Source organism: Theobroma cacao, chromosome 2, assembly GCF_000208745.1.
Source record: "Theobroma cacao cultivar B97-61/B2 chromosome 2, Criollo_cocoa_genome_V2, whole genome shotgun sequence".
NCBI classification, from domain to species: domain Eukaryota; kingdom Viridiplantae; phylum Streptophyta; class Magnoliopsida; order Malvales; family Malvaceae; genus Theobroma; species Theobroma cacao.
Window position 1 is genome coordinate 12,264,226 of NC_030851.1, and position 22,082 is coordinate 12,286,307.

The window sequence follows — 22,082 nt, forward strand, 5'->3', positions numbered from 1 at the left end:
GGAGAAATGGACTGATTTTTATGCCTTTTATAAAGAAAATAATGAATTGATGAGATTTTGACACATGTCACCATTCCATTGGTCCATGTGTCATACTTAGCCATTAAGCAATCTCTCTCCACCACACATTTCTCATGTTCATCCATTTATAGGATGAATAAAATCCCTTGGCCTTGACAAGTGCTGGGGCGAAAAATTTACCGATTTGCCATCGGGGCGAAAAAATTACGATTTTGCCCCTATACTCCGAAATGTATCGGAATCAAATTATTTCTACTTTTCAACCTCAAATAACACTAACATTGATCAATATTAACCAAATGGGACAAAAAACTCATTTTATAAAAATTTTCGTTTAGTCATCTAGTGGCAAAATTACCATTTTGCCCTTGTGCTCCAAAAATACCAGGAATCATAATTTTTTCACTGCTAAACATCATTTTATACTCCAATAATCATAATTATATTTCATATAATTACTCTGGGTCAAATGTGATCAAATCTTGGCTAGAAATCTCCATTTAATCATCAAATAGTAAAATGACCGTTTTATCCCTAATCGGTCAATTTTCCTGATGGACTCTAAACTGAACCTTGAACTCCGAATCACTATTCTAAGTCATTTTGTGGGTTTCAAAATTTTCAAATTCCTCTTAGAATTTCTATTTGAACTAGTTTAAGGCTCGATTTAACTTAGTTATACCACTTGGTACAATATCGTCTTTTAATCGAGCTTGACAGAGTCTCACACAAAACTAGGACGTTGGGTCATGAAAACATCCTCAAATAATGTCACATGCCAAAAAAGCGTTATTTACATCTATTTATCGAAGTTGCCATCCTTGAGATAAAGCAATAGTAAAGATGATTCGAATTGTTGCAAGCTTAACAAATAAAAATGAAAGTCTTAATGAAGGCCACACTAGATCCTTGGTAAAACCCTTGAGCAACTAAGCAAGCTTTATACCGTTCAATACTACCATCAGGGTGCTTTTTGGTGCAAAACACCCATTCGCAACCAATACTGTTTTGGTTGGAATGACAAGATACTAATTCCCAAGTGCCATTCCAAATGAGAGCATTAAACTTGTTAGACATTGCTTTGCACTAGTTAGGATCTTGCAGAGCCTGAGACATGGAAGATGGTTCAAGTAATAGTGAAATTGGATGCTTAGTGGTAAGGCTAGCATATTTTGGATTTGATTTAAAATTATTATTTTGGGATCTTGTTGTCATAGGATGACTTCGAGTAAGAGTGGCAGTGGAAGTAGGCTACAAAGGTGAAAAAGTAGACGCATGTGATATTTCAGGTGGAATAAAAGAGAAAAGATAAGATCTAATGAAGAAGTAGAGATCGCAAGAGGAGTTGCACCTATCAAGGCAGAAACATTTGAAATCAAAGCAAAAAAAAAAAATCAATGGATGGCATGCATACTTGGTCTTGTGCAAAACTTAAAGAAAGATTAGGGGCTTGAACTTGTAAATGGCATAGAAAATTTGGGAGGATACATGGTAATAGATACCTATGAACTAGTAATGGATGGCTAAAAACGTGAAAAAGTATTATTCAAGTGCTTGTAAGGAAACCTGTTTTCATAAAAAAAAAAAACAACATGTCGAGATACATAAGTCTTATAAAAAACATGATCATAACAAAGATAAGCACTTTGATGTAAGGAATACCCAACAAAGGCACTCTGTTGACTTTGATTGCATTTTGTTTGTATTATAAAGACATATCCGAGGATAACATGAGCAACCAAAGGTGTGAAGCTTATTGTCGTTAAGTGATTTACCAAATAAAGCTTGCAAAAGAGAAACTAAATTCAAAACTGGAGTAAGAATGCGATTAATTAAGTGCATGATAGTTTTAAAGGCAAATGTCCAAAATGATAAAGGCATTGAAGCATGGTGAAGAAGTGTAAGCCATGTTTCAACAATGTGATAATGTTTTCTCTCAACCATTCCATTATGTTGGGGGGTGTGAGAAAAAGTTTAAAGATGTGAGATACCAAAAGTGTGGAAAATCGGAAGTAATTTTGTATATTCACTTTCCTCATCTGTATAAATAGATACAATTGAAGTGTTACAAAACTTTTCAACAACACTTTTGAAATTTGGGAACACAGTAAATGGATGAGACTTGCATTGCATAGGAAATAATCATGTATAATAAGTGAAATGATTGGCAAAAATTAAAAAATATTAGAAACCATCGGATGAAAGCATTATAGTTGATCCTCAAACATCAGAATAAATTAATTCAAGAGGTCATTTACTAGTTAGAAACAAATCATTGAAAAGGAGCCTATGGCTTTTATTACAAGCACAAGAATGATAGATAAAGGATTTAGGTTAGTTGATGTCAAAAGGTGAAGAACATGATTTAAGTAAAGAATCAAAGATATGAGAAGATAGATGTTCTAAGTGATTGTGCTAATTTACTTGAGAAGTTTTAACACCAATCTGAACCATGGGTTGCAACATAAACGTAGAGATTACAGTTGATTGTGGCCATTCATACACCCTTTGCTTGTTGAAGCTTTTGACAAGTAATGCTCTTGTGCGTAAATCCTTTACAAGAAACAATGAGGAAAAAAAATTCAATAAAGGTGCTATTTGTTTTACAAAATTGACAATGTAGATTTTTATGAATTGAAGGAACACATAAAATATTAGAAAAAGAAAAATTTCTCAATGAAGTATGTAAAGTGGTGATTCCTATATAGGTAATTGCCAAACCTAAACCATCTCCAATAATAATTTCATTAGTACCATTATAGTCTGACTAAATTTAAAGATTATTCAAGTCACTCATAACATGATGGGATGCACTTGTGTCAACTAACCACTTAGATGACTGAGTTTGAAGAGCAGTAGTAAAATTTTACACTATAGGATCCTTTGAGTGCAAGGCTTAAAATCAAGAATACTTTTTAGCAACATGCCCAGATTGATTACATAATTATTGACCGAAGAACTTGAAGGGCTGTGATTGTTGCTGCAATGAGCAAAACAATTGTTGCTACTAAGAATTGTTATTGCTATTGCCCTTGTAATAGTTTGAATAGTTACCTATCTGATGATATTAAGGTTGAGTTTGAAATAGAGCTTTGATGTTACCTTTGTTGTAATTATTTTGCCCTTGTTGATAGCAATTTTTAAAGCTAGAACGTCCTCCTTGATTTGAATTATAAGAATAAGATCCAACATTTGCAGTAATGAATGCAAAACAATTTTCCTCTTGTTTAAGATAATCTTTATATTCTATAAGCTTATCAAAAAGCTCTTTAATGGAGATAATGGTTTCATGAGCCCCGAACAATAGTAAAGATTTCACAATGCTTTGAACCTACACCATTCAGCACATGAAGAACAGATCATCATTAGATATCAACAACCCAATTAACGCAAGTTCGTTTGTAATAGTTTCGAGATTTTGCATATATTCTGTAACAAATTTGTTGTCCTTTGGAGCATGAAGCTTATCCTTCAACGTCATTACTTTGGATTGAGAGCAATTAGAATAAAGTCGTCAAAGTTTTTGCCATGCCTCAAAAGAAGTTTTGGATGAGACGATAAAGGGATTAAGAGCTCTGAAACTGAAGTAACAATGGCATGAAGCAGTAATTGATCTTATCGTAACTAGTAAAGAAAGACAAAGTTTGACTCCTCCTTGTTACCTTTTGTGATTGTTGATGGCGGACTAGATTTGAGTCATTAAGAAACCCCATGAGATCTTAAATATTTTTTTTTGAGCCATCAACAAAAAAAATCTCACGCCTATCTCATGAGATAGGCCAAAATTTTCATTTTTAACTTGACAAAATAAAAATCTTAAAATAATTTCTTATAAAAAAATCTTTAAACCATTAAAATATTTTCCTAATTCCATACTTAAAATCTTAAAATTTTGTTCAGCTCATATATTTTTATTTAAATAATATATTTTTCATTACCAACAAAAGAATTATTGCCTCGTTATAACTCATTTTCAAGTTTAATAGTTATGATTACAAATGAATAAAACTTTGTAACATTAATTTCATGTAATAGAGGATGGAGTGTTGATTTTCATTTTGAGTGAAGTTCCAGAGTTTATTCGAATACTATGTCTTATCTAATAAAAATTCTTTTATTTTTTACAATTGGGAAGCATTCTTTTTTTTTTTTGTATTTATTTGCACCCCATTACATAAAAAACATATTAAATGTTCACAATAGCTTAAAAATTTAAAGTTTGAATCTTTTTCCTCACCTAAAATTATAAAGAAAAGTAATTCTAGGTAAACAAAATTGTAACTAATATTTGAATTATTTTTTCTTTTCAATAAAAATACTACAATCTTTTTAAAAAATTTATAAACCAATGACAGCATGCTTGGTTCATTGAATGGAATAAAATGGGAATAGAATAGTCATTCTAAGAGAATAGAATACGAGAAAAATAACTATTATATAAATTAGTTCATGAGAATGGAATGAAATAGAAATTACTATTATTACTTATTCCATTGTTTGGTTGGTAGAAATAATTTTAAGAATAGTTAAAAAATAATAAAAAAAATGATAAAAATACATTTTATTAAAATTTAAAGATTTTTTAATTAAAAACAAAAATACTATGATGAGAAAAAAATACTCTTTATTAAAATTAAAGAATCTATTTTGTTAAAAGATAAAAACATTCTAAGTAATAAAATCAAAATAACTTTTACTGTAATTAATAATATTTTCATCAAAATACAAATATATTTTCATTATAATTTAATAATATTTTGTATTAGAAGATAATTAAACTTTTTATTATATTAAATAATATTTAACTATATGTTTTTAAATTAAGTAAAAAATTTTGTGTCTACTGTGCTTNCCCTTTAGTTTAGTTTTTATTTAAACAAATTTTCTTTTATCTTTTATTTGTTTGGTTTTCTCTTTGTTCGTAGTTTGGTTCCTTCTTGTTGTTGTTGTTGTCATGGTGTGGTTAAAGTGGTGTTGTTTTGAATTGGAGTTTTGTGGTGCAGTAGATGACCGCACGATTAGGGAGGAGTTGAGATCAAACGGCCAGGGATTTCGTCACCGGATGGAGGGAGGTAGCGTCTCTAGACTTACTTGCTCTGGTAACTGTTCATATTCCTACTTGGTTTTTTAATAAACAAATTGTTTTAGGGTTTTCATTTTGGTGTTTAATTAGAGCTTGAAAACAGTTGTCTATCTTTTTGAAGTGGTGGGTTTAGTATTGTTTAGAGTTTAAATTAAATTTCTGTGGTTTTCTGCTTAAATAGATTGGAACTGAGTTCGTTTTTGCAGTTGACAAGTTTGATTGTGGCTTAGTCAATTATGTTTTATCAGTTTCATTTCTTTTAATATAATTTTTTAATATTTATTTTAATTTTTTACCTATATTATATAAATTTTAATATCTTATATTTTATTTTATTTTAATTTAATTTTTATATATTATATATTTTATTTTTTTTATTTTAATTATAATATTACAAAATATTTTTAACAAAGTAATAAAATTGAAAGGTTAAAATATTTTTAATAATATTGTAGAGTGTAATGTAATGTGATTGTATTGGTTTTGGATTGTAATCACATTACATCATTTGGTTGTAATGTGATTGTATTGTAATTTTATATTATAGTAATTTATTATAAAATAAATATTGTAATGTAATTTAATTAGACACATTACAATAAATGTGCCCTCACTTATCTCATATCAAAACGTAAATATAACTTTATCTCAAAAATAAAAATAGAAGAGAAATTCTATTCTCCCAAACAAACATGCCCTTACTTTGAAATGCTTACTGAGTTTCTTATTTTGGTGTAGTACGCCTACCAGCAAGTAAAATGTTGTCCGGTTAGAATTCACAATTGCACGCCCGGGGTCGAGGGATGCTGCCTTAGTGCCAAGTGCTGAGCCTAAGCCTTGTACGAAACCAATTCATTATCCAACGGTACACATTCCTCCAAACACGTCATTTCGCCCATCAACTAAAAACAAAAAACCAGTGCGGAGCGTCAAGTGGTGTGATCTCTCTCTCTCCTTTCCGCTCCATTTTCTTCAGTCAGCCCGTAAGGCAGCCTACTCTCAGACCACACTCGATCTTCCCCCTCCAATTCCGGCGAAAATGATGCCGCCGGAGCTCCAACCCCGCTCCTTCCGACCCTACATCTCATCGTCGATAAGCGCCCCTTCTTTCTCTTCCTTCAACAATGCTTCTTCCCCTTCCTCCTCCTCACCCGACCCCAACCCTAACTCCAATTTCAGCTCCAACTTATCCTCTCCTTCTTCTTCCTCTCGATCTCTCAAGAACTCCCGATTCTCCCCTTCCTCTTTCGCCCACAACGCCCGTCTAGCCATTACTCTCGTCCCATGCGCCGCCTTCCTCCTCGACCTCGGCGGAACCCCCGTCGTAGCAACCCTAACCCTAGGACTCATGATCGCTTACATCATCGATTCGCTCAACTTCAAATCCGGCGCTTTCTTCGGTGTTTGGTTTTCTCTCCTCGCCGCTCAGATTGCTTTCTTCTTCAGCGCTTCTCTTTACTACTCTTTCAATTCCGCTCCTCTCTCTATTCTCGCCGCTTTTCTTTGCGCCCAAACCAACTTCCTCATTGGCATCTGGGCTTCGCTTCAGTTCAAGTGGATTCAAATCGAAAACCCTTCGATTGTTCTCGCTTTGGAGCGGCTCCTCTTTGCCTGCGTTCCTTTCGCCGCTTCCTCAATCTTCACTTGGGCTACAATCTCCGCCGTAGGTATGAACAATGCCTCTTACTATCTAATGGCTTTCAATTGCGTTTTCTATTGGGTTTTCACGATTCCTAGGGTGTCTTCTTTCAAAACGAAACAAGAAGTTAAGTACCACGGTGGAGAAGTTCCTGATGATAATTTGATTCTTGGTCCACTCGAGAGTTGTCTCCATACTTTGAATTTACTGTTTTTTCCTCTCATTTTTCATATCGCTTCCCATTACTCGGTGATGTTCTCCTCGGCTGCTTCTGTCAGTGATTTGTTTCTTCTTTTCTTTATTCCTTTCTTATTTCAATTATATGCTTCAACAAGAGGGGCATTGTGGTGGCTCACCAAAAATGCCCACCAGCTGCGTAGCATACAGTTGGTCAATGGTGCAATTGCATTGGTTGTTGTTGTGATTTGCCTTGAGATTAGAGTTGTGTTTCATTCGTTTGGGAGGTACATTCAGGTACCACCACCAATAAATTATCTTCTTGTGACCACTACCATGCTTGGAGGGGCTGCTGGAGCTGGTGCTTATGCGCTGGGAATGATTTCCGATGCATTTAGCTCTTTGGCCTTCACTTCTTTGGCTGTTGTTGTCAGTGCTGCAGGGGCGATTGTGGTTGGATTTCCAGTGCTGGTATGTTTGTTTCCTTCTTTACCTATTTGAAATGAATATACTTGATGACTGTTCTCTACCCAATCATGAGATATGGTAATTATTTTGTGTTTTTATTTCAGTGGCCACTTTGTCATTGCTAGGTTATCTTTCTTGCTTTGTTTTTCCCACTGGCCCATGTTTCCTTCTGTATGTCTCCTAAAATGTACTTAGACTAGCTAACGAAGCTGAAAAATTACATAGTTTTTGGAAATTTAAGCTAGTACACTGAGTTTACACTTGCTTGTAGAAGTTAAGGAACTGTGTTGTAGAACTTTATCTCTGCATGAGAAGATAATATAGTTAAAACTCAGTAAATTCATTCTACCGGAATTTGGCTAAATGCTTATATTAGGATTTAATGTTTGCCAAATTTTTTGTTTCAGGATTCAACCTATTATTTCGTTCAAGTTAGTGTTCAACCTTTTCAATTTTATCCATTAATGAAAATTGATGATAAGAGATACAATCAATAGAATTAAGGGATTCAAAGTTGCATTTGATAAAGATGACCCTCATCTAGTAACTGCTAGTTTTATTAATTGTATTTGCTAACTTTTGTCATCGATTTTCCTTAAATGGATAAAATTTAAAGGTTATATCTTAATCTGAACAAAATAATAGGTTGAATCTTAAAATGAAAAATTTGACAATGTTGGATCCCAAAATGAGCCATGTGGGCCTGGATTTTTTTAGGAATTTTGTATAGTGCATAATTACTTTTTAAAATATATATCCTGTGCATATACTTGTGTTTGTTTTTCCTGTGAAAGCACATGTAAATTAATACTATTGGTCAAATTTAGAAAGAACCTACTAAATTGGGACTAGCCATCAGTATCAACAGTGAATGTCAATCTATGGTAGTGATTTTACCCATTTGGTTAGCTACAGAGCAAAATTAGCTACTATCCTTGTTGCTAGCTGGTAAAAGGCAGGATTCCACAGACCTATGGTGCGAAGTTTGTGTAACATCGTTGCTAACTAAGCCATATAGAATGAAAAGGAGCTAATTACCACATTTGATTTCATATTGTATAATATCCACACCTAGAATTAGCAGTATAAGTGTTTTTCATGCCTAGGGCTGTCAGGTGGTTGAGTAAGCTATTCATTGTAGATCATGCCTATGCTTCTTTTGACAATGTTCTCAACTGGCTTGCCTGTTAAATTTCTGGGAGACACAGCAAATGTAGCTAAAGCCTAAAGAGGACTCTCAAGGGTTGTTGGCAACAGCATGTAATTGAGGGAAGAAGATTGTTGACTTCCTAGGACATCTTTGGTCTATGGAATGTACCTGGTATCATTCATCTAGTATCTGTGGGGCCTTTTTTTTGAACCATAGGTTCATCTAGCATGTTTAGTGATGTGAAACCAAGAGCAAGCAAATTTTTTATTGTTTTATTTGTGTTTTCTGGTAAATGAGGTTCAATGTGCCATATAATGTTGCATGTTTAGTTTTATTTAAATATTTGGAAGTTTTAGTGGTATTTGTACATTATTTTGCAGTTCATTCCATTCCCTTCAGTTGCTGGCTTTTATTTGGCTCGTTTCTTTACAAAGAAGAGCCTTCCATCATATTTTGCCTTTGTTGTGCTTGGGAGCTTGTTGGTCATGTGGTTTGTGCTGCATAATTTCTGGGATCTAAATATATGGTTGGCAGGCATGTCTCTGAAATCCTTTTGTAAACTTATTGTTGCGGATGTTGTCCTAGCCATGGCTGTTCCAGGTTTAGCCCTCCTTCCGTCAAAACTTCAATTTTTGACTGAAGTTGGTTTGATTGGCCATGCATTGCTGCTATGCTATATTGAGAATCGGTTTTTCAGTTACTCGAGCATATACTATTATGGATTGGATGATGATGTAATGTATCCAAGCTACATGGTCATCCTGACAACATTGGTTGGCTTTGCACTTGTGCGAAGACTATCCGTGGATAACCGAATTGGACCCAAGGCAGTTTGGATTTTGACTTGTCTGTATTCCTCAAAGCTGGCTATGTTGTTTATTACATCAAAGTCTGTTGTGTGGGTGTCAGCTGTCCTTTTATTGGCTATTTCACCTCCATTGCTTCTTTACAGGTAGACACTTAATCTCTCTCTCTCTCTCTCTCTCTCTCTCAGTGTGTGTAAAATTCAGATGACAGCAATGTTGTTTTTTGTTCATTTTTTAAACTTTGAAGGGATAAGTCACGAACTGCATCAAAGATGAAAGTCTGGCAAGGCTATGCACATGGTGCTGTGGTTGCGTTATCAGTTTGGTTTTGCCGTGAAACAATTTTTGAAGCATTACAATGGTGGAATGGTAGACCTCCATCCGATGGTTTACTTCTGGGCTTTTGCATTCTTTTGACAGGATTGGCTTGTTTACCTATAGTTGCTCTGCACTTCTCTCATGTCATGGTATGGATACTTTTTCTGTTTCTTTCCCATCTATTGTTTTAAGTTATTGTTTGTGATGAAATATCCTTTTAAGTAATTGTCCATCAAAACAATCATGTTTCATTTTAATCGGAAAAGGAGTTGTTTAACAACTCGGTAATGCTTCCAATACTTCTCCTCCTCAAGCTCTAAAAGAACAAGCTTCTAATTAATAACTGAGCAGGGAAATCAAGCTATTTGATGCATGCTTGTTGAGCTGGATAACATGGTTGCTGTTGAGCTTAGCGGATTCATGAAAATAAATTTGAAATGATGGTTGATTTGTGCTTCAAATGTATGGAAATAATGTTTCACCCTTTTTTCATGTAAAATGTTAGCTTATTGATTATACCCTTTCCTTCTCTTGCTTATGCAGTCTGCAAAGAGATGCCTTGTACTCATGGTGGCAACAGGTCTCCTGTTTATCCTAATGCAGCCACCAATTCCATTATCATGGACTTACCGATCTGACCTAATCAAAGCTGCACGCCAATCTGCTGATGATATTTCCATATATGGCTTCATGGCATCAAAACCTACTTGGCCCTCTTGGCTACTTATAGCAGCAATTCTTCTCACTTTAGCTGCTGTGACATCCATCATACCCATTAAGTACATTGTAGAGTTGAGAGCATTTTACTCTATTGCGATGGGTATAGCTCTTGGTGTTTACATATCTGCTGAATTTTTCCTTCAGGCTGCTGTCCTTCATGCCCTCATCATTGTAACAATGGTTTGTGCATCTGTTTTTGTGATATTCACCCATTTTCCATCTGCCTCCAGCACAAAGCTCCTACCATGGGTGTTTGCCCTTCTTGTGGCTCTATTTCCAGTGACTTACCTATTAGAAGGTCAAGTGAGAATTAAAAGCTTCCTTGGAGATAATGAATTTGGGGAAATAGGAGAGGAAGACAGAAAGCTTACAACTCTACTGGCTGTTGAGGGGGCAAGGACATCTCTTCTTGGTCTGTATGCTGCAATCTTTATGCTTATAGCTCTGGAAATAAAATACGAACTTGCTTCTCTTATACGGGAAAAGACTCTTGAGCGGGGTTCGGTTAGACATAATCAATCTGGTCAAAGCAATTCTGTGGGTTTCCCTCCACGAATGAGGTTCATGCAACAACGCCGTGCGACTGCTGTGCCAACCTTCACAATTAAAAAGATGGCTGCTGAAGGGGCATGGATGCCTGCAGTTGGTAATGTTGCTACAGTGATGTGCTTTGCTATATGCCTGATCCTAAATGTTAATCTCACCGGTGGATCAAATCAGGCAATATTCTTCTTGGCTCCTATTTTACTGCTTCTCAACCAGGACTCGGATTTTGTTGCTGGGTTTGGGGACAAGCAGAGGTATTTCCCTGTTACAGTAGCCATATCAGTCTATTTGGTCTTGACCACACTATATAGCATATGGGAAGATGTCTGGCATGGAAATGCAGGGTGGGGCATCGAAATTGGGGGTCCTGGTTGGTTCTTTGCAGTCAAGAATCTAGCCCTCCTGATCTTTACATTCCCCAGCCACATCCTGTTCAACCGGTTTGTGTGGAGTTACACAAAGCAGACAGACTCAGCACCGCTGCTAACATTGCCCCTCAATCTGCCTTCCATCATTATAACGGATTTGATTAAGATAAGGGTTTTGGGGTTGTTAGGAATTATTTATTCCCTGGCCCAGTATATAATATCTAGACAGCAATATATCTCTGGATTGAAATATATTTAGACAAATAGATGTTGTGTACAATATGTTTTGGCAATTTTCAAGTGAGATGTTAAAGTTCAGGTTGGCTTTCACTCAGGTGGTCTTTGCTTTTTCTATGCTCCTGAATTCCAGAATTATTCGGGTGACATTTAAGTTTTTGCGGAAAATAATCGACTCATTAAAGTAACTTGATTTAACCTTGTAACAAAAATATTATATTACTGCCTCCTTTCTTTCTTTGTGTGAAGCAGAGTTGAAGACTTGAAGATGGTCTCTTTTATTTTCCTGCATAGGCTTTCAGCATCCCAACTACTAATGAGTTCTTGTGACCTCTGTTTGGTTGCCATAAGCATGATTAGCTAATCAGCTGTAATTCACAGAATTTTTGTGCAATCAAAGGACAAGGGCTACAGAAAATAGAACGTGTACAACACCTCAGTGGTCCGTCACGCCTCAAAAGAACCGTCACTTGCCTTTGCGCCGAAGACTGATGATTTTAGTATTACCAATCGCCACGCATACCACGCGTCCTTCTGAGAAGCAAAAGCAACAAAGATGGCCTCTCTAGCCAAACCCACACCCAGGATTACCCTCTTCCTCTTCCTCATCTTCACTTGTTCACGATTCTGCAAATCCACACCGGACCAAGACCCAACCCCAACCCCATGGCCCCACCAATTCCACTCCATCCTGGTCATGAACTACAGCGGCATTCTACAGGTGATCGACCTCTGGTACGACTGGCCCAACGGAAGAAACTTCAATATCATTCAGCACCAGCTTGGTAATGTCCTCTATGACCTTGAATGGAACAACGGCACTTCTTTTTTTTACACCCTTGATTCCTCCAAAAAGTGCAGCAGTGCCCAGCTTGAGGTTGGGATCCTACGGCCCAACTGGCTAGATGGAGCTAAGTATCTGGGTCAGCAGCACGTGGATGGATTCCTGTGCAATGTGTGGGAGAAGGTGGACTTTATCTGGTACTATGAGGATGTTGTCACCAAGAGGCCTGTTCACTGGGTCTTCTACACCGGTAACTACTACCGACTAGTTTTATGATCGATTTCATTCTGCAATTAAATTAACTGTTTCACCTGTTGTTAATAATTTGTTCCTCATAATCTATCCATCAAATTGGGTTGATAAATGTAACAAAATTACTCATACCGTAGGGAGGGAGGCGCATGTGATGACATTTGAAGTAGGAGCAGCTCTTGAGGACGCTAAGTGGCAAGCCCCCGTTTACTGCTTTGACAAGAACGATTCTCTCACCAGTATTCCCGTGGAAACAATGGTGGATGGAGTTCTCAAAGGTTCTGCTGTGCTCTGAATTTTCATGAAGATTTTTGTGATAATAAAGTTCGGAACTCCTATTATGTTTTTATTGCTGCCTAATGGTCTGAAAGTATCATTCCACGCTTCTCTCTAATTGTTTCCTGTAAATGCATCTTAACATCCGGTTTGAGTCAGACTCTTGAGTGATGAGCAATCCCTCTTCCTTCTATTGGCATGTCATCACTGAATACTGTTACTGTCTTGACGTTTTTCTTTCTGATTTTCCTTTTACCAAGTCTTTTGGTTTTTTCCCTATGGCAAGACCGTGAGAGGCAAATTAAGACTCAGTGCAAGCGAGTCACCTTAACAAATAGAAATGGCGAAAGGAATCCATCCGTTGAAAGTTGAACAATATCCGTTTAGGCCCACACGGAATGAATTGAGATTGTCCACGTAACACAAAAGAGGGATGACACACAAGTCACCTATATAGCTAGCTCACCCGAAATAATGTACAAAGAGTTTAATGTATCACTTGTGTCAATATGAAAAAGGAAAAAGATTTACGAGTTTCTGACGACCAAATGGGCAAGTTATTGATAGCACAAGTGGGCAAAGAGAGTGTGTGACATTAATTTGTAAAATTAGCCAGCAGAAGTTAGGATATTCAAAAACAAAACCCCAACAGCCCAAATAATTTAACGTCCTCTTGTTTATGAACCCCGTTTTATACCTTTTTTTTTAAAATAAAAAATTATTTAAGCTTTTGTACCTACAGCATGACCCACTCCACTGAAGCATAAAATTCAAGGGGTCTTTGGCCCCCCCTCCTAATTTTATTAATTTTGGGGGCTATTTTACTCAAGATTAATTTAATTCATTTAAAAACAACAAGGCACTTGCTGTCGGCAATTAACCCAAATCCAAGAATTAATCATGATTCACAGGAAAAAAAACTCACTAATAATAGACTTACTAGACAGGTTTAACATTATTATCCCATCCCAACAATGATGAGCCTTCACTCACCAAATCCGTTTCATTGCATTTGCCCCATCCGTCAACTCTGCAATTAAAAGCTCCGCTTTCCTTCTCCGCGGTTTTCGCCCAACAAAGGAAAATCCTTTTTATCTTCGTCTTCCGCCCGAGGCGCACGTAGCTTCTCCAAGGATCTATTAAAAACACAAACTTCCCCTATTCTCTCTCTCTCTTTGTTTCGTCTTACAGGAACCCTAGATTTCCGGCTGCGATCGTGAAAATGTTGGTCTTATAGTGGATGATGAGTAAGTTCTATTTTGTTACATTCTGTATTTCCTTTTTTTTTTTTAAATGTTTCTGTTGAAAATGGTCACTGAATTAGCTTTACTTTGCTGCTTATTAGTTTAGAAAATAAGCTTGTGAATTGCCTCTGTTTTTGGCTTGCTGTTTAGTTTAGTTGTTGACTCTGAACTTGCAAATTTCTTGAAAGGTTCAAGGAATGAGTAAATTTTATCGCAGGAGATTGTAATTACTTTGTGGCATTTTATTTCTATAATAAAAAAGGATCAATGCTGATTATTTGAGCTGTTTTATCAGCATTTTTATGCAAAAATTTTCCACTGTCCGTACTGTTGGTCATTTCAAGAAAAAAAAGGAAATCTTTGCTGTGAACTTTTGCTTCTTTCTTTTGTTTTTTATTTTTAATTTTTTTAATTTGCATTTGAAGGAAAAGCAATGTCCAATGTGTCTGCTTTAACTTGTAAAATTATATATTGTGAGGCAACTCATTGTTGAAGAGAAACTTCTACAGTTATGGCAAAAGAAATTGGAGCATTTTTAGGATTCCTTTATTATGAATAAACCCATTTGCAGTGCATCCATCGAGCTCCTAGTGAAGGAGGGATCTTCTCTTTTTCCTGCTGCCTAACGTTAGCCTCCTTTTTATTTTTATTTTTTTGTCATTATCATGAATCAGGTTTCTTTTTCTCAGAAAATTTGAACTTCGGGATTCAGTCAAAACACCAAAGAACTGAGCGGCCTTGGTGACAAAAGAATTAACCAGGTCCTTATTTCTTCCATTTATGTGGTCAAATTTGCTCTGCTATCTCTACATTGCTGTAAAAAAATTTTCTGACTCATGTTCATGATTGTCTTTGTTCTCAATTCCATTGGTTTTGTCTTGCATTTGGAAGCTTAACATTGTATATATATGTATAAAAATTTTCCCAGCAAGCTTTAAGAGCTCTTCCAGATTTGAGTACTGAGAAATACATACATTGCAAGCATAAATGGGTGCTTTTTGCTGCTGTCCATGTGGTGATGAGCATGAAGAATATGCTTATCCTAGCAATTCAATATATAGGCACTGCATCTGCCTAAGATTCTTCTTCTACCAGCTATTCACTGGGGTATGTCTCTCTTATCTTGTGGTTATCTGCAGAAACGGAATTATTCTTATCAGTTTACTTTCATTTTTATGCTGCCGATTTATTCTGTAATTTTGTAAACTCTGAAGGCAAGGCATGGAACATATATCTGTGCTTCTTTTGCCAGTTGCTCTGAGCCTCAATTTGCACAAAATTAAAGTCGTTAAGAAAGAAAAAATTATTATGCTATATACCGCCGGTGAAGTTTTAAACTCCACAAGCAGGGTTAGAGGGTTGCTACATACCCCATTAAGGTATATTTAAAAAATAATAATTTTATATGATAAATGAAAAGACATGTCATAATATTCTAAACCCCCTTGTAGAGTTTTAAAACTCCACTGGCGGTGTGTAGAATAATAGTCCAAGAAAGAAATTTATAAATTTTATGCATACTCTAGTCAGAATTTCTCTGAAAGTCAGAACTTCTTTAGATGCCAAATTAGTGATAGAAAGATTGCATATGTACTTTGTTTTTCTTTAAAGGCAAATGCATTCATTATGTTGCTTTCACAATGTCATATAACCGAAGGTCTACATGAGTTTTGGTTTGACAAAATAACTTCTTAACTTGCCGTTTCTTCTTGCATTTGCAGTATGGTGCAATGTTTCATAGATTGGAAGGGCGGCCTGTATCATCCCAGATCCAAGGAGCTTCTTTGTCATCAACAGCAATTGCTACTGCAGTGCCAGATAATTCAATCAATGAAACTCATGTTACAATGTCTAGACCAGTCCCTTATGATTCTGAGCAGAGGTACTCTCGTTTACAGCGTGATGGCTTGGTCTCTAGGCGTGATAAGTCTGTGACTCATTTTCAAGAAGAAACACAACCACTGAGAAGAAATATGAGCAGTTCTGGTGTAGAATCATTGGGTATTGGGAAGAAGCGAAATGGAGTTGATTCAGAAGAAGACTCTAAGATTGGCCATCCTGAGTCATCAGAGAGGACTTTGGCTACAAAAGTTGCATATGGACCTACTTACATGCAGTCTTCATCTGAAGATGAAGATGTCTGCCCCACTTGTCTTGATGGTAAGCATATTCATCCTTATAAAGAAGAAAGAACTGTGTTTTGTAGTTGTAGTGGTATGCTTGTTTTTTATCAGTGTATGGTAAGAATTTACTAAGCAGCAGTGGTATTGAAAAATGAAATTTTTTAGTAATTTTAAGTTATACTTACATTCACATGAGTATTAATATCTTGCAGAATATACCCCTGAAAATCCTAAAATCACTACGCGGTGCTCACACCATTTTCATCTTGGTTGTATTTATGAATGGTTGGAAAGGAGTGAAAGTTGTCCGATATGTGGCAAGGTATGTTCCAAATGACTCAATCTAAAATGCAGATATTCTGCAGTCTCTGTAGTTCAGCCCATTGGGTGTTAAGGGTAAATTTTGTAATCTTGTGATCCAGAATAACTACTAAGATTTTTGATTGGTTTTGCCTATTGACATGAGAAATAGGAAACATAAGTTATTTAAACATACCAGTGTTATGTTGACTACCTACTTTCCAAGCACTTTGTTTAGCCACTTCCTCTCCTTGGATCGATAATTTATGACCAGATATTATTTTTCCAGATTTTTTTGGGTGCATGTGATCTTAAGTTTCATTTCTTTTGTGGTTCAGGAGATGGAGTTCTGTGAAAGTCCTTAAGTCTATTACATCTGATTTCAATGCAATGGAGCAAATACATATAGAGCTGCTGGTAATATCAGTATATATAAAGCTTTCTGATATTTTATTAAAGAGGCATGACATGTATAGAAGCTGTTGTTCTTTATGTCACTAGTTGTACTACTTGGTTATTTCTTCGTACTCATACTTAAATGTTCATGATGTTACTTTTTATGTAAAAAAACTAATAATTTGTGTGAAGTTATGTTAACTGCTTGTAAACATAATTGTCATGGAATCAACTCAATGACATGTAACAATCAATACCAGCTGCAATTTGTTCCTCAGTTGATGAAATTACCTAAGCTAAATATGCTGATGGTACAAGAAGGATGAGGATTAGTTATGGAATAAAATAAAGAAATTAAACCTGCGCATGTTCTTCCCATGGCAATCATTTATGTTCACTTTCACATGAAGAGTATGGATGATTTTTGCAAGTCCAGGCCATGTCAAAATATAGTTCATAAGCACTATATATTTTTTGGTCACAGGATAGGATGTAAGACGTAACTATTTCTTCTATGTCTAAGCACTATGCTACAAGATTACTAATTCCGTGGTTGTAAATCATTATTGTTGCAAGTTTTAAATTTGAATACCTGTCTCAGATAGGATTATGTTCATACAACTTCATTGTTCCAAGAATTTCCCTTCCCTTCCCTTCCATGCCAGAATATCCAGTTGCTAAGTGGATGTTTACAGACCAGATCAATGGTATGGGCTCCGTGTTTTCTTTACTGTTAAACCGATTGAATTACAAGGATAGTTTGAAGACTTTGTAGCATTCTACATGTGTTCTTTCCAGAGGTTTGGTGCATATAAATCAATGTGTTAAATTAGATATGTGCTGGTTGAGTTGTTATCTATCAGGTCGGGTGGTTCGTTTAACATAATATCAGATTAGGAGATCCAAAATTCATATTTTCAGTGGTCTTTTCGAATTACCTCCTATACTTGTGCAGCCCATTTCATCTGGAATCTGAGGGAGCTGTTATTTCCATGATGAGTATCTCAGTGGTCTACCCATTAAATATATGCATAATACGACCTACTATAGCGGTCGCTTTTTCACCCACTTGTGCCCAAGTTTGGATTACTCAATCCAAGGCATTTGTGAGAGTATAGGACTTCAATTTAGCATATTTAGTAGCAACTTGGAAGGCAAATATGACCTCCAACCACCTTGATAATAATCCAAGGCATTTGTGATAGTATAGGACTTCAATTTAGCGTATTTAGTAGCAACTTGGAAGGAAAATATGACCTCCAACCACCTCGATAACATCTTTCAATGCTGTGTCTTTATAACATAGGACTGAGATATTGGACAAGACTTTTGACTTTGTCCAACTGCCGTGGCGGGGTGGGTCGTAAGGCACCATCATTTAAGAGTTGGAGAAGCTGGGTACGGTACAGCGGGGAGCATGAGCCATCAGCCAGCAGCCTGCACAGCTGGCGCCGGGCTGACACCCCGGAAAGGCCCATGCATCCAACCAACCTTGGTTACAGATAAGCAAATGGTGCCATCAGTTCCGACGTGGTATTTAATTCTGAGACTTTTCATTGCGTATCAGATCAGGAATTCGAGTATATATTTTCCTTTATCATTAAGACATTATAATTTTTGAAGAAATAGCTTAAGTACCAGATCATTCATGCTGTATCATATATAATTGATAAGGATCAGAAACTTGAAGCAGAATAGAACTGTGGAACTTGTGTTTTTAGAGCATTTGCTCCATTGCAAAAACGACCCCGTCATCGAACTAGAAAACATTACAGAGGAGGATTATCAAATAAAGGGAAATTATCATGTGTGCAGCCAATGACTTGACCTCTGTTTAGCTATCCTCAGCTGGGATGTTCTGTTTGGTTTCCCTGACCTCCAAAGCCTGCTCTGTCCTGTACTTGTACCTATTCGCTGAGTACAGGAATATGCAGAAATTAATTACACAAAGAACTGTAAGCAGCCAGTAAAAGTAATCGAATTTTCCGGTGTTTATATTCTGAGATAGCCACGACTGCTGCCTATTCTCTGGGTTCCTTGTTACAGATTTGATGATACTGTTTATTATACTGGCAACGAAACAACCCAAGCCACCTGCTAGAGCAGCATATGCAGAGCCTATACTCTTCATTGCATCTGGAGCTTCCTCATAAAGGAATTCCAGTAGGCCTACTATGGAAAATACTTCAGCTATACCAATCAGGCAGTATTGGATCAGCAACCAGTACGCACTTAGATCCGGCATAGGAGTTAGGAAACTAACTTCGTACCCATGACTTATGGCGTAGGCTCTTCGAAACCTCTCAAAACCCCCAGCCCACGCCACAGATAAGATCGAAATGAACAGGCCTATGCCTACTCTCTGAAGCTGAGAGGCACCATGAGGATGACCAGTGATACGTCGGGATATAGGAACAAATACAGAATAATAGAGACACAGTATAAGAAATATGCTGAGGCCAGGGAATACAGGCATGCATGTTACTGGGAGTTTCAGTTTACCGATGTGGGTATTCAAAGTATAAGCCTGCTGTATCGAGAGAGTTAAAAATTCTGTCAATACAGCACTGAGCATTATCGTGCAAGCTGGTACAGGTATTAGTTTTATCAGTATCTTCACTTCCTCTACTTGAGTCACTGTGCAAAGCCTCCAGGGACTTGGATTGCTTCCATCTTCCTTCAGTTGGAGAGCTGCCTTGTCCAAGCCCCTGCAACACCACAAAACTTGGTAATCAGAGTCACGAATCAAGCTGCTTACTGAGTAGTAGTGATTGATTGTGAGGAACATAAATCAATTTGATCTGAAATTTATCTACCTAACTGAGAAATGGCAATAGAATGAATAAGAGCCCCCTATACCTGAAATCATCAGTGTGAGGTATCTTTCCACTACCCTTTATAGCAGAGTGTCTGCCAGGGAGCTCATAAAGGCCTACGAACTCGCTTCTAGTAAAAGGAACATTTCGCTTCTTGAATGCAGCAACCAGGACCTGAGCAACTCGCGTCAGGGGGCTGCCTCCCGGCAACCTATGCCTGTATAAAGGAGTACCAGCAAAGAATAACATGTTGGATATGCCCATAGCTATGGCTAATGAACCAAAGGCAGCTCCCCATCCACGCTCTATCTGAATGTAGACTACCAAAGTGAATGCCACAATTGCCCCAGTAGTAACAGAGAGGTAAAAGAAGTTGAAAAATCTATCCAGGAGGGTCTTGTAATCTTTACTTCTTTCATCAAACTGATCAGCCCCAAAAGAAGAGACGCAGGGCCTTATACCTGCGGCTCCAAAAGCAGTTATATAAAGGACGGTATAGAGATAAAGCATCTGCCATGGTTTTGCAGGCTCACAGCTACCTAAAACCAGGGACAGCTGATCGCACTGATCTTGATTTGGCACAAACATTTTCATAGTTGCACATAAAGTTATCCCTGTCAAACCCTGTAGGAAACAAGATTCCAAAGAGTGATGAAAAGAAGAAGGAATTTGTTAATTAATTAACAATGGGTTGCATAACAATATCTCACCGCAAGGTAGATTGTGGTGAAAATCGCTATTGTCCAATATCGACCAAGATAAGCGTCGGCTAGAAAACCACCAAGGACAGAGGACGCTTGAGATATTCCAAGGAAATTGTTAACTGCATTTGAAGAACTTGAAAAGGGTCTATGCATAACATAGAACATAAAGGCCACCATGTTAACTGAGAGGCCAAAATAAGCCATTCGTTCTGCCATCTCATTTCCTGGATGGATAAAGAGTCAGGTTCACCATGAGATTCTCATGTCCAAAAAGCTTTAATTTTGCCAAAACCCGTGCAACACTTCACGGATACAACAGTATAACACTCAACTCTACAACTTAGCAAACCATAACACTATATGCCATATGAAGAGAAACTTCAATTACCAAAAATAAAGAAGGCGGCAATCCATCCACCCGTCTTTGAGAGATCAGCAATAGGCTTCCAATGGATGTTAACAGGCGTTGTTCCCCCAGTATAACCACGCCCAAAAGCCGTCCGCCTATTGTCAGACTCAATAAAAAACACTCCCAGTTTCTTTCTGTGAACAGACTCTGAAATTCCATCCAAAATAGCTGGTGTCTCACGCAGATCTTCAGGCGACTTGATTTCTGCGGTACCCATATATCTTAACGCCCTGAAAAAATTGAACTGTCATGGCCTATGCATCCCTCAAAGAAGAAAATTTAATTTGCTTGGAAACCATTTCCATCTAAATTCGTGTGCTTCAAACTTTCTACTTCCATACAATTTCTGATTAAAAACAAAAAAGCTAGGGAAGAAGCTGAGCTTCTATTGGTTTAGGAAATTCGTAACATTTTGTTAAACCATTTGAGTTAGAAAAATCTGACGGTTACCGTCTACCAAGCATCCCATGTTCAAAATATAAACGAATGTGAAACGCATGATCTCAAAATTCTAGCGATCAGTTCAATAAATGACCGAAAAGGGAAACAAGAACAGGTTGCAATACATACCTCTACTTCCAATTCAGTGTTTCAAGACCAACTTTTTCACCTACTTCACTCTCACATCACCCAAGAGCAAGTAGTAGTATGAGCTAAGGGAGCTTAAAAGCGAGAGAGAAGAGAATTCATGTTCTCGGGACAGTTAGTGAGTGCAATCAACTCAAATACTCATTAAATGAAAGGAAAAATATAAAACACAATAATAAGGGAGATCCAACCAACTATGATGACCCATCAGAAAATGGCCGAAATGTAATAAATGGGAATGAGAAAAGCAGAAGCCAATTAGATAGTGTTAGCGGCGAGGCGGCATTAATGGCTGCCAATGAAAGATTTGTACTTGACGTCGGCTCGGCTCCACGTTATTAAATAGTTTTGCCTTCATTCATATGGTCAAGGCCTGAGACCATCCGTCTCTTGCAACTAGTTTTGGTGCCAACGGGAAATGGTGGCTTTAAGTTTGTTTGACAGAAAGTGCGAAATATAGGTGCAAATCAATGACGATGTTTTTCATGGCTTTTAACGTTTTCAAGATTTGAAACCTCTTTTGCTCCCTTTTTTTGGGGTTCTTGTCAATGTCATGGCAGCATCACTTCAGAGCTTCTACACTTTGTGCTCTTTGCTAGTCTTTCCATTATTCACCACTCACTCTGTTTTTATAAAAGGTAAGAGCAAACACTTGGT

The 22,082-nt window shown here is 36.9% G+C and overlaps 4 protein-coding genes across 5 annotated transcripts; 3 read left to right on the forward strand and 1 right to left on the reverse strand.

Moving 5' to 3' along the window:
* LOC18608818 lies at positions 6,144–11,626 on the forward strand. Its single transcript, XM_018115868.1, has 4 exons — positions 6,144–7,391; positions 8,919–9,490; positions 9,592–9,811; positions 10,206–11,626. Exons 1-4 carry the CDS (start codon positions 6,144–6,146, stop codon positions 11,553–11,555), a joined length of 3,390 nt encoding a protein of 1,129 aa, XP_017971357.1. The 3' UTR covers positions 11,556–11,626.
* On the forward strand, positions 11,725–13,071 carry LOC18608819 (uncharacterized protein At4g14100). Its single transcript, XM_007043696.2, has 2 exons — positions 11,725–12,567; positions 12,707–13,071. Exons 1-2 carry the CDS (start codon positions 12,090–12,092, stop codon positions 12,862–12,864), a joined length of 636 nt encoding a protein of 211 aa, XP_007043758.1. The 5' UTR covers positions 11,725–12,089; the 3' UTR covers positions 12,865–13,071.
* LOC18608820 (E3 ubiquitin-protein ligase At3g02290) lies at positions 13,729–17,271 on the forward strand. 2 transcript variants are annotated; one of them, XM_018115980.1, is made up of 6 exons: positions 13,729–14,092; positions 14,779–14,850; positions 15,018–15,196; positions 15,811–16,249; positions 16,425–16,534; positions 16,851–17,271. In XM_018115980.1, exons 3-6 carry the CDS (start codon positions 15,077–15,079, stop codon positions 16,875–16,877), a joined length of 696 nt encoding a protein of 231 aa, XP_017971469.1. In that variant the 5' UTR covers positions 13,729–14,092; positions 14,779–14,850; positions 15,018–15,076; the 3' UTR covers positions 16,878–17,271. The 2 variants fall into 2 exon arrangements, with proteins under 2 accessions (XP_017971469.1, XP_017971470.1); XM_018115981.1 differs by having other exon boundaries at positions 13,805–14,092; positions 14,764–14,850.
* LOC18608821 (protein NRT1/ PTR FAMILY 6.1) lies at positions 18,539–21,568 on the reverse strand. The gene is made up of 5 exons (XM_007043700.2): positions 21,408–21,568; positions 20,817–21,067; positions 20,435–20,652; positions 19,768–20,348; positions 18,539–19,616 (listed from the first exon to the last, which is right to left on the reverse strand). Exons 2-5 carry the CDS (start codon positions 21,052–21,054, stop codon positions 18,743–18,745), a joined length of 1,911 nt encoding a protein of 636 aa, XP_007043762.2. The 5' UTR covers positions 21,055–21,067; positions 21,408–21,568; the 3' UTR covers positions 18,539–18,742.

What these genes read in the sequence shown, in the direction of transcription:
- LOC18608818 (XM_018115868.1), top strand. Translation starts at nt 6,144, where the DNA reads ATGATGCCGCCGGAGCTCCAACCCCGCTCCTTCCGACCCTACATCTCA. An exon ending in TGGTTGGATTTCCAGTGCTG is followed by an intron (nt 7,392 to 8,918) that starts GTATGTTTGTTT and finishes ATTATTTTGCAG; the next exon opens with TTCATTCCATTCCCTTCAGT. An exon ending in CCTCCATTGCTTCTTTACAG is followed by an intron (nt 9,491 to 9,591) that starts GTAGACACTTAA and finishes TAAACTTTGAAG; the next exon opens with GGATAAGTCACGAACTGCAT.
- LOC18608819 (XM_007043696.2), top strand. Translation starts at nt 12,090, where the DNA reads ATGGCCTCTCTAGCCAAACCCACACCCAGGATTACCCTCTTCCTCTTC. An exon ending in TCACTGGGTCTTCTACACCG is followed by an intron (nt 12,568 to 12,706) that starts GTAACTACTACC and finishes CTCATACCGTAG; the next exon opens with GGAGGGAGGCGCATGTGATG.
- LOC18608820 (XM_018115980.1), top strand. Translation starts at nt 15,077, where the DNA reads ATGGGTGCTTTTTGCTGCTGTCCATGTGGTGATGAGCATGAAGAATAT. An exon ending in CTGCCCCACTTGTCTTGATG is followed by an intron (nt 16,250 to 16,424) that starts GTAAGCATATTC and finishes AATATCTTGCAG; the next exon opens with AATATACCCCTGAAAATCCT. An exon ending in GTTGTCCGATATGTGGCAAG is followed by an intron (nt 16,535 to 16,850) that starts GTATGTTCCAAA and finishes TTTGTGGTTCAG; the next exon opens with GAGATGGAGTTCTGTGAAAG.
- LOC18608821 (XM_007043700.2), bottom strand. Translation starts at nt 21,054, where the DNA reads ATGGGTACCGCAGAAATCAAGTCGCCTGAAGATCTGCGTGAGACACCA. An exon ending in TGCCGCCTTCTTTATTTTTG is followed by an intron (nt 20,653 to 20,816) that starts GTAATTGAAGTT and finishes TTATCCATCCAG; the next exon opens with GAAATGAGATGGCAGAACGA. An exon ending in CCTCACACTGATGATTTCAG is followed by an intron (nt 19,617 to 19,767) that starts GTATAGGGGGCT and finishes GTGGTGTTGCAG; the next exon opens with GGGCTTGGACAAGGCAGCTC.